The following is a 12,492-nucleotide window of genomic DNA, read 5'->3' as shown; positions in this document are numbered from 1 at the left end:
GCAGTTTACCTTATAATAAGGCTAAGACAAACAGGATAATGTAGAATAATATTGAAAAAGAGGAAACTGAAAACTAAAATAAAAAGTAAAGATGGGTCGGTTCCGGTACCCGGTTCTCGGTTCTTGGCCTGTGGAACTGGTATCGAGAACCGATTGCATAAAGTCGGTACTATGGAACAGGCTCAGAATGGTCACGAGTATTTGAATTTGGTGCGAAAAACCGAAATGGTCAGCAGCGTATTGAAGGCCAAAAAGTGAAAAAAAAGATTAAAAAATGCATACATTACTTTCCGATAGCATGGCATCCATGTTTTTTCTTTTGAGAGTTGCTGGTTAACATGCGCATTTAAGGGTTTGTCAGTTTGTCGCTCTCGCCAGCAATGTAACATTTCCGTAGCCATGGCCACTTTCAAACAAGCTGGCGTTTTGCCTGCCGCTGTCCACGGCATGGTGCCGTTCATTGAACTTATCACTGGTCTCTATGAATGTCTTCAAACGAGTCGAATCGTGCCGTTGAAAGCACGGCACCCATTGCAATCTGGCCCGGCAAAGGGCTGTCTACGGTGTGAAATACACTCAATGCTACATTGAGACCGCTTTCAGACAGAACGACTTTTCCCCGGCTGCTGTTCATGTGAAATTCATGCGGCTTTCAGATGAGGCAACTCTCTGCAACGTCGAGTACCATGCCGTGAATGGTGGCTGGCAGAAAATTGGTTTTGTGTGAAAGTAGTCTTACGATTGAATCATGTACATATACAGTAATTCTTTGACATGTGAGCAAGGTACGTTCCGAGAATTTGTTCGTAAGTCGATAAACCTATGCAAGGCATCATAAGGTGTTGTTATCCTGCAGAATCCAACAGTGCATTACAATTTTGCGTTAGCTCACAGCCACCCAGTTTATCCATGGTGTTGCTGTACCGGCGTGTTGAGCAGTTAATTGATGACATTGCAAGAACTGTGACAATGAAGCATGCGAATAAGTTGTCAATTAAAGTAACAATTTAAGCTACATCGCAGAATACAGAATATATTTTTAACTGACTCACAAGTTACAGCAAATTTAGGGATGATGTCGTCAGATGTTGTGGGGGTTTCACTATTGATCCTGATGCTATGCAGTATGTAAATTGTGCTCCTAGCATGTTAACGCGGCCCTTCAAAATCAACAATGACCACCACTGTTTTCAGTGAATGCCTGTTTAGTACTGTAGGCAATATTTCTGCCAAAAAAATAATGGACTAGACCCAGATAGGGTGAAAATTTGAATTTTTTAAAATCAAAACCTGGAGAAAGAACCAGTGACTGACTGATGTAATGTGACATATGTATTGGTCGATCATGCATTCTTTAAAAATGTGTTATTTAAGCTTTTTTGCTTGGCAAATAAAATTATGGAGACGATATTAAGTTTTTTTACAGAGCATTCCTGGTAATTTACATCACTAGTGTAAATAATTTCATTCATTTCTTGTGGTTGTTCATTTAAATTTGCCATTAATTCAGATAATAAGATTTCCTCCTAGGTAATAAGTACTGAGAACCGAGAACTGAAATTGGAGAAAAAATTTAAGAACCGACTCATCCTTAATAAAAAGAAAAAGAAATTTCAGTAACAAATAAAATTTATAAGTCCCTAAACATCATAAAAAATGGGAATCAGCATATAAGCAGCTGGTTTCTGGCAACAAATAAAAATTCTTGATAATTCTTTTCCATTTAAAAATAAATAAAATAAAATTAATGGATAACTTTCTAAAATGCAACAACCCACTTACCTACATTCCTCTTCAGTCATTTTCGAGGCATCAGTGCATGAGAAGAATTTCCCCTGAAAATTACAAAAAATTCATTAAAAATCAATAACAGTGGGTACCGCAGAGCAACTTGCAAATTATGTGCTAGTGCAATGATTCAAGTACTCATACCATATAAGGGCAACAGCTGTGATCATAGTGCACTCAGGCTAAATACTGCTCAAAGTGATAAGATTGATGCTGCTGCTTATATATATATAATATTTATATACAACTTACTGTGGAAGAAACCTTAAGCATGCCTAATCCTCCCAAATTAAATATGTTTTTAAAATGATGACAATAGACTAATTGATCATAGGCCACAACTATTAGATTATTTTCAAATATATTTATTTTTTATTCTAAGATATAAAAGGAATGGCCTTCACCAAAAGAAATCATTTAATGTTATCCACTAAAAATTGAAATTTTCACGATTTTGTATTTCTAAAAACTTTTTACAAGAGTTAAAGTTGCACAAAAATACTGAGGTCTAGCATAAAAATGATGCTGGGCTTATGTGCTTTGTCAAATCATTCAAGAATAGTAGACGGTAATTAGTTATCTCACAATAGTTACATTTATGTTCTAATAACTCACTACGGAAAATATGATAGGGGATGCTGGTATGGATGATATTCACAAGTGCTTATGGAATATTCCACTGTGTATTGCCAGGATCTACCTAACTCATGCTCCACCAGTAAATTTACAGATTGCCTTGATCAATGACTCTCCATCAGAAATCATATTAAAAATGAAGACATATTAAAAAATTCAGTCAAAAATATTCTATTATATGTATACGAGTCTATTCACACCAAAAAACAGGAGAATCAAAATCTTTCCCAAAGCTTCCCCAATTTAGACATAAATGGGTCCATGAAGTTCTTAATTGTTACTAACTATGCATTATAAATGGTTTTCCAAAATATCACTCATGGTTAATTTTTCATTTTTACAGTTTTGCCTTTAGTTTTTGAGCTTTATCTTATGATCTTATTTAGCTAGAAATTTTGTAAAACATTTGCGTTAATCTATGAAAGATGATGCATCACATAAAATGGGTTTTTAAGAGAAGTTCCTAACTTTCCAAAATAATTTAAATTTTGAAGCACATTTTCCCTAAATACAAGCCCCATTGATTCAGATATATTTTTCACAAATAAAAGCCTTTAGTCCAATAGCAATTGATGAATTCAAATTTCTTTACATAAAAAATATGAAATAATTGTGTACATTTAACCAAATGGCCCAGCACTGAGTAGTCGCAAGTCAGAATGTGCCACTCCAAGTCCAAAGTTTCCTTTCCTTCAGGTTTAAATGAAGTTTTTAATTTTTAAGTTAACAAACAAAACGTTGAACTTTGTCTGGCACATTCCAACTTGCGACTAATGCTTACAGGGCCACTTGATTTACATTATTTAATAATTTTGCAACAACTTGTTCAGTACCTACTTCATATCTTGTACAAACATTTGATTTTGGGAAAATAGGTTGCAAGAGTCAAGATATCTTCAACATTAATGAAACATTTATATCTTTACACTTTCAAACTAAAAATAACTCATCATATATCATGGATTAAGAAAAGCATAACCAAATATTTAAGCCAAATAAAATCATAACATGCAGCCCAAAAACTGAAGGCAAATCGTAAAAATAAAAATTGAAAAAGATTGATAAATATAAAAATAACTATTAAGACACAGTTTTGCAAATTTAGTGAGTTATGAATAAGTATCAGATGTAATGAGTTTCACCAAAATGGAAGATGATAAAGATGATATTTGATGTGAAATGACACATATCCAATTCCACATGAGATAATATTAAATACAGAAATGAAGATGATATACACCCAAGAAATTCCCACTATAAATACAGAAAAATTATAGACCAAAATAATATTAAATTATGACATAATAAATGGAGTTAATGCTAACACAAACAATTGATTCCAATGCCTTAACATTCTAGTGAATGCCCTTCTAAGTATTATTTAACCAACGAACACATTCATGACGCTGAGAGGGTTATGTGCTGATAGAGCTTGAAGGAAGAAGAAAGATTAAAAGAGTTATGTAGGACATGAAGGGAATCATGATGGTAGAAGAATGAATACTGGTGAACAGTTGGGTACATCACGGTGGAAGAAGGATGCAGAGCCTGATTTCTTGGAGAGGAAGATAAGAGGGATTACAGGAAATCCCTTAAGAGTGACCTAATCCCTTAGTCAAGTCGATTTTTGATTTAGTTTCCTGTATCAAAAGCCAAATATAAACTCCAAGGAAATGTACTTACATGATTATAAACTGGAGAGACAGTAGTATTCAATGAAAGAGATTACAGACACACGCAGGAAATCTTCAAATGTGACGGAGAAAACAATTAAGTGAGTCAGTGTCCTTTAAGAAGTCTCAAAAGAAGGGTTTAACCTCTCTATCCAAACATTTCACCATTGCCAAAATAAAATTCTTTGCTGGGAAGCGAGGCTCAGTTCAGTTATACCTAGATATAGTACATTTATTTAATCATAGCTTCCTTAACAAATATGTAGAATCACTGGAGGACAAAACAGATAAATTGTTGCAACATTATATAGCTTATCATCAATTAAAATATTTGCTGAAAAATTCAATGAACCACTTCACTGAATAGCCAATAGCTAACAACTCTCTAAAGTAAAAATTAAAAGGGATAGACACCCACGACAGCAGCAGTTTGCAAATCATAATCATGAAATTAAGGATGACAATATTTAAATAATGATTACGTTCATGCAGCAACAAATACAATCATACATGGTAAACGAAACACACATGAACTTGATTTTTGCCGGGCTATAAAAATTTCATGTCAGCTAAAACAACTGCTAATTTTTCAAAGATTCAATTTCGTTTTTTTGGCTTAAATCATTTAATTGGCATAGTGTTAAGATTAGCCAACTCGTATTCATTTTGTCCCATCAAAAGCATTACGGACAACTACATAGTAGCTGGATTTCTTACTCTCATTACTCCACTGGTGCGGCATCATGAGGAACTGTGTACCACTCAATCATGAGAACAAATAAACAAGCATAGCATATGCATTTTTTTCTTTGGACAACTATAAAGCTGAATATATAAGCAATTTAATAAAGCAAAGGAACACAACATAACAAATGGTATTTTACCATTTATGGAGCCTCAATACAATACTGCATAGGTTGTTAGCAACTTGGAAAACATCTACAGTGCTTTCTTGGAGAGAGAGGAACTTACTATGGAGGCCAATTACGTATATCTACAACCTACTATTTATAGAATGGGTAAAACTCATATTCTCATATGATAGCTAAAGGTCAAAAATCGATGAAGCACTAGGGAAAAGAGAAAAGAATAAGAATGACAGATACTACAGGGAGTAAAATAAATACAGGAGTATGGTACTGATGATTGAAGAAAGACAAAGGGATAAATGGATTTTTTCCTCAAAGCCATTTGTCAAATTAATTTCTCTGATTCTCCCCACGGTTTTAAATTTCATAATATACTGCCAAAACTTTATAATATCTCTTATGGTAGTACATGACAATTTAATATATAATCCTGATGGCACATATTAAATGTAAGTGTCCAAAACAACATATACTTTTAACTGACAAGAAATATGAGGTTCATAAGAGTGAGTTAAGCTGTGAGATTTGAGGTAGTTCGAAAATCATAACTCTCAAAAAATAGCGCGAATTCATTAAGATTCCCTAAGATTAAGATCACCTGATCATAGTGTAAAATACAAAAATGAGATCCTTCTGATGAAGCCTGAAAGCTATGAAACATTGAGTCCTATCTACATTCCATAAATAATATATACAGAGATCCATAATCAAAAGCAGCTCATTTACGAAAACATAGTAATTATTAAAGAAAAAAACTTCCTAAGGAATATACTTCACATACCCCTTTCCTTCCTCATTAAAACACAGCCTTAACCAAGGAATTCATGCTTTATTCTGGGTGAAAATGAAATAACCTATAACTATTGCATGGGATGTTATTCGGCAGAGTTATGTCCAGTGTCATTAAAAATATTACCTGCAATGGCTGCATTGCACTGATTATGACAATTTTCATTTTTACTTAAGACTTACAGTAAAGCATGAAGGGGGAAGCCCAAAAAGCTAACCGAGACAGTCAGCTATTTCATTAATGATTGCTCTCTTAATTACTTTTATTCATTTTTTTGTGCCTTACTTCCTACGGATGCGTACTCACTCCAATGAAGTACCTACTGATTATTTGAGATAGGGAAGAGTTAGGGAAGGAGAGTAATAACATGAGAGAGTTATTTGAGGAGACCAGCTATGGAAGTAACAGACCAAAAAACGATTAACTGAATGACATATTATAAAGGACCTAATGTAATAACCTGAGGAACAGCAAATTTGTTTAACTCCCAACAAGTTCATCACAAAATTTCAGTGTACCGTGTACAGCCTTATTAAACTATGCTGTTGCATCATTAAATCCATAAGAGAAGATATGCTTAATCAAGCTTTCTTTCTGTAGTGTACATATGACAAAATACCAACTTCAACACCAGCCCTGATTTTAAACTCAAGTGGGTAAAAAGGGATGAAAATCAATTGTAAAAGGATTGGACACACTAATAAATTATTCTTTGATTTTTTATGAAAAGATAAATGATATATATGACAAAAGAGCAGTTAACGTGATCAGAATTTGATGCATATGAAATGAAGGATGTATATGCCAGAAATAATGATCAAAGATAGCGACACATTTTTTATACAACCACAAAAGGAAATTCTGCAGCACTCTAAAAATGACTGATAACCACCAAACATTGATCTCCAAATAATTTTTGCACCTCTAACAAGTTAATTCTGTCATTATCTACCAAAAATGATAGCATTCTTTATTCTGTGCACTAAGCTACAGGAGAATTGATAATGGCATTCTAACATCGAACTAATTTAAGACTATGCAATTATACATCAACCATAGTCTGAAGGGTAGGTGGCTGAGAAAGACAGTAAGAAATAATATCTTTTAAATAAGAAAATATGCTAGCCAAATGACAGTATCCAAATGCTAAACTGTTTTTAATTAGAGAGTGGTTAATATTCTCCAAATTACTGGCATATTTTCTCATAACACTTTTAGTCTAAGTACATAAGGAATGAAAACTTTGTGGGCAAGCTGAAAACACCTTGAATGACTAATTAATAACATAGCTCTAAGTAATACATATCAATGCATTTACCATTAACCAATTGCATTCATATATATTTAGCAAAAAAATATAGAGCCACACACTGAAATAATTTTATAAGTTTTCACTTTATTTTTTTTTAGAATTTCAAATTTTAAAGCATAATAATTATTTTAAACACTACTAACGATAAAAATGCCAGAATTTTATCACACAAATTTTCAATTTCATTTTTTTATTGAAAACTAACACACTGATAAAGGAAGCTGGACATACTTCATTTAACATGCACTGGAATGACACTCGACATGCGAGAAATGGTTGGTGGTGGAAATATAACTGCTGAGCCACAGCCAATACCCATGAGGAATAGTTTATAGTACAACATAAATGAACACTTGGACACAATTATTTTAGAACTTCAGGCTTCACACTTACGAATGCAAACTAAACAAAATTGATATCAGGCAACAGAATGCAACAAAATTCACATTAAGCAGACACACATTAAATCAGAACAGAAGAAAATGGCAAAATAAAACACTAAAACAAAAGAATATCCCCAACAAGATGTGAACAAATACTTGAATTTACGAATACACCATGCTATGATGTCAGAGGATTTGTAAGATGTGAGACACTTTCCAGTGACAAGTGCAGGTACAAGCTTAGATACATTAAGCAACAAGGGAAGGCTTTACCTTGAACAGTTGGACTCCTATAACCGCAAACATGAACTGGAGAAGGTAGGTTACCAGCATGATATTGCCGATCGTCTTAATGGCTACAATCACGCATTTCACTACATACTAGTGGAGAGAGAGCCAAATGTCAGTAGGTTCAAATAGAGGAGTGCCCCTCTTTATTTGTCAAATGCACCTAAGAGAAGATTATCGATGAACTGAAATGCCTCTTAGCTAAGCTCTATGTCTTCTATCCTATAAAACTGAACAAAATTAATCTTGGAAGTAAAATTTTCACCATTAGAAAAATTGCTCTCCAAAAGGAACAAAAAGTTTTCATGGACATCGGCAAAGCTGAGCAAATGACTTATGCAAAATTTATGCCACAAAAGCTCCTGCAAACAATTACTGTCATTTAAAGTTCCCACCCATCAGTGTAAAGTTGGAAGACCTTTCAGCCGACTCATTATGTTTATTGTTTGGTATTACCAATAATTAAAATGATGGATATGAATAGATGGATCTCTCTCTTCCACTCAAAAGAAGAACCTTTAGGTCAGTGTATTCAGGCTTAATTCAGCAGCTTCACGAATGTTTCAGGAGATGTTTCCTAGGACTAATAATGAGATCGACTACCTCCAAGCAATCAAGGTTACTATATTCACCATCCCTGATGAGGAGTAGACGATGGCAGAACACACAGCCTAACATACAGCTGGATTCAAAGCTTTTGAAGGGGATACATGTCACATACACAACTAGTCACACTGGCATGCAAAAATAGCATCATCATGAATGACACACAGCTGAGAGAACAAAAAACAAACTGCTGGCTGACTTCCTATGAGTTAAAATAATGGCAAGTTATGCATAAAATTATCAAAACAAATATCACACGTAAACACACACACATAAAAGAATCATTAAATTAATTAATAGGTAATCTTAACTCATAGGTGCATTTGCCACGGTAACACACAAAGTCCTACCTTAAACAACTGGACTCCAATAACAGCAAACATGAACTGCAGTAGGCAGGTAACCAGCACAATGTTGCCAATAGTCTTAACAGCAACAATCACACACTGGACTACGTGCTACAGAGATAATGAACAAATGGGATTTATTGACCTCAACTGAGCTACACTTATTTGAGTTTCAAACTGCAAATATACACAATTTTCACTACTCATCACCCTGAAAGCAAAATGCTGTCCTGGAGTTCGGGAAGATGATTCATACAGTAGAGCTTTCAATTCTGAGTGAGTGGTTAAAATGCAGATGATTGGGAGAATCAATATAAATCAACTGATACTAAGTGTGTTGCTAATGTTTGTGGGTTTCTTCCTCAACCTTATTTCCTTCTATGTTATGAAAGTATTTCTAATACAATGAAACCCTAGAGTTGTAATACATTTAACTGTAAAGACTACAATAGAAAAAGAGTCATAAGCAGCAATAATTATTCTTTTAAATAATGTTTACAATTTAAAGTAAGATAGATTCCAAAAAAAAAACACTTCACAAAGTAAGAACTGAAAAAAGTAATCCACTATTCTCAACAGCCATTTAATGTCTACTGAGCTCCACATGTTTGCCATTCTCTTTACAATAGGGGTGAGAAGGAAGAATGGACTTCTTAGTAGTGCTGCAAGTCAGAGGCAGTTCTCCAGTGATTGAATCATTGAATGCTATCGTAGCATTTTCTCTGGAGACCTCTGGTAATACCTATGGAGGTTGTGCATCAATTGGAGGTGAGACATGGGAACAGACGCAATTGTAGGAACCACGGGTTTTGGATGATACGGATGATTTTTTGGAATGGTGAGTCAAACATGTCTTTCTGTGCATGGTCTCAAGATTGCACTATTATATTGATGAAAAGAACACCAAAATTAACAATTTATACTAACTTATTACTGCTTCTAACATCCCCCTTTTTTCACTGTACAAGTTATAGCTTTTGTGTTACTGTTGACAAGTGAATGGTGCTTCAAATGGATGACTTGGTTAATAGATCACATGGTAAGAAAAGAGAATGCTTGAAAATCCTGGGTAAATCAAGAGTAATCAGTAGCTCCAATTGAAAGCGTGCCAAACAATCACTTCGAAAACCTCAGCTCCGTGTCTTAATATTGCCTCAACCAAGGCATTTTATTACCACCAGATTCGTATTTCAGGTATATTGAAGAATTGTTTTAGGCACATTATTAAAAGCTGAATGAGTACATAACTGCTATACCAATGAAGAATCCAAGCAGAGGAAGCTGGGAAAAATGGAACAAGCAGCTGAATTGAAGTTTCAAATTGAATTGTAACAGCAAGGATATCCCTTACATGATGTTAAATAATTATGTTGGATTGATTTACATTTTAATAAAAAGAAAAAATCAATTAACTTCCTGAATTGCAAGTGCAGTGCCAACTCATAACTCCAGTCAAAACAATGGATAATACCTGCTCTGCTCATAATTTCTCACTTGGCTAGATGTTCACTATTGCTGCATAAAAAAGTAAGCAACCCAAAAAATATGATTATTGAGGGATCACCTAGTTTGAATCAACACGCACTGACATCGGTAATTTCTGCTTAGGAGGAAATTCTCTATCGAAATATCATTCTCACAGAAATCTTAGTCCTTCATTTGTATTAAGAGCAAATACTAATTCAAACATAAATGAGTCAAAATTTATAATAGCATTAGCATAAAAATTAATATCACATAAATTTTGCTGCTGACCTATGATTAGTGACCAAAATTTTAAAATGTAAAGAAAACAGGTATACAGAATATTACATGGTGAGTAGTATTGAACTGAATATTTTAATAAATGAGGCACTGTAAAGAACATGATGGCCCTGTAAGAGATCATTCACACTCAAATATTCATAATGGGAGTAACAACACAAAAATATGATAATTTTGTTACAATATTACATTTGCAATCCAAATTATCATCAAAGCAGTCATATGGGAATGGCCTTAATGGCATGGTATGTACAGATGAAATATGGTTCAAATATTAAAGAGTATTTAACCTTTTCCCACTAATTTATCTTAATTTTTCTTCCACATATGAATAATTTAATTTAATAATTTTTCTATTTTAAACCAATATCCTAATGAGCAGTAAAAGAATTGAATAATTAGCAGATGGAGTCCAAAGATACAATACGTATCCTTCTTTATCCAGTGACTTTTTTTGTCTTCCACATCCAATCAGTAAAAATAAAATGATGCGGCAGTCACAAGGCTAGCTGATAGGCAAGAGAACATAAATAACAAACTAAGATGATTATTTTATATCCAGTAAATATCTGATTGATGTTCATAATAGTTGTATTAGGTGAATAAATAAAGATGGGTTAAATAGCAGATTTTTCGAGCTCGAATATTGAATTCGAATATTAAATCACTGCTCGAATATTCCAATACCTCAAATTTTGAACCCCTCGAATACTAGAATTGCGCAAAGCATATTAAACATACGATTTTTCTTCCCTTTCACTTGACGAATGTATAAATAAAAAGTTATATATCAAACATTTTAAAAATCAACTTTTTTCATTTTGAATAAATTCCCCACATTGATTGTAGTTGCTTTACATCAGCTATTTCCGGTTGCACTTTTCCTAAGGTGTCTGTTTTTGTTGGGTGACTTTGTTCAGACAGACTTGTCATCTCCAAAGCCAATTGAATTTTATCGTCTCAACTTTATTTGAATAGAATAAGAAGTTCTGGCATAGAATGAGAAGTGGCAAAAATAATTTTTTGGATGTTGGTGTACTGATGCATTCAGCCAAGTGCCCGTACACATGTTGTTTTTTACTATTATTTTAATGAAAATTTCGATCCTTTTACAGCTTTGATGTGTTATTGCTGAGCCGTTGTTCGGCATAAAGAAACAAAACTGATGTCAGGGGAAGCGTGCATCCTTGCAGTCTTCGAATTCATAATGATCTCTCCAATGAGTGGAACAGTTCAGGAGTAGTGGCTCAAGGCATAGCGGAAGGTACCACAGAAGTTGATTTTTTTCTTGCCGTTTTTAATTTTTTTGAGGGGTTTCGTGGGGGAAACCGGGTATTTTTGGATTTTTTCCCACGATCATTTTCGGTTCATCAAACGATATCTTTTCACCACTCTCATCTGCGATTTTCATATAGTTCGTCAACTTGCCTAAAACGGTGCTGCATGCACTAAACGATTGAGAGTCCTTTATGTTTTTCCAAGTCAACTATCAACTACGTGCATGCGACAGTATGGCACGTATTTGAGGTATTCGATATCGTACTTTTAGCATAATTATTCAAGATCTCAAATATCGAAAACTTTCTAGTATTCGAGGTATTCGAGTATTTGCGGATACTGTTCATGCATCTCTATTAATAACAAAAAATATACGCATAAAAGCATTTCATAAAATTGGTAAACAATCAGCTCTTAATGTGAAGTGTTACAGCTGGATTTTAACAAACACAGATACATACGTATATTCTTTGAAAATCCAAAAAAATCCAATATTTATCAATACCTCACTTAGTGCAATTTTGATTAGCATAATTTCAATATACAGTAAACTCTTGATTTTACGAAGCAGGATTTTACGAAGTTTTCGATTATACGAAGTGATATTGCGGTCCCGGTGAAAAGCCTATGCTAAATACATGGCGCTATTCGATTATACGAAGTTTCGATTATACGAAATTTTTTGAATTTACGAACCTCGGCTCGGTCCCTAGGAGCAAATGGCATTCGTTTATACGAACTACGGCGAAAAATTTGTC

The 12,492-nt window shown here is 33.9% G+C and overlaps 1 protein-coding gene across 1 annotated transcript in view; it reads right to left on the bottom strand.

Annotated features, from left to right (window-relative positions):
• Window positions 1-12,492, bottom strand: part of LOC124171523 (muscle calcium channel subunit alpha-1) — a 287,447-nt gene that overhangs the window by 95,937 nt on the left and 179,018 nt on the right. The window contains exons 23-24 of the mRNA XM_046550696.1: window positions 8,696-8,803; window positions 1,783-1,835 (exon numbers count right to left, since the gene is read on the bottom strand). Of these exons, the coding sequence (XP_046406652.1) occupies window positions 1,783-1,835; window positions 8,696-8,803 (161 nt within the window). The remainder of the gene's footprint in view (window positions 1-1,782; window positions 1,836-8,695; window positions 8,804-12,492) is intronic.

This window comes from Ischnura elegans, chromosome X (assembly GCF_921293095.1).
Source record: "Ischnura elegans chromosome X, ioIscEleg1.1, whole genome shotgun sequence".
In the NCBI taxonomy this organism is placed as follows: Eukaryota; Metazoa; Arthropoda; class Insecta; order Odonata; family Coenagrionidae; genus Ischnura; species Ischnura elegans.
This window is presented reverse-complemented; position numbering and strand designations above follow the sequence as displayed.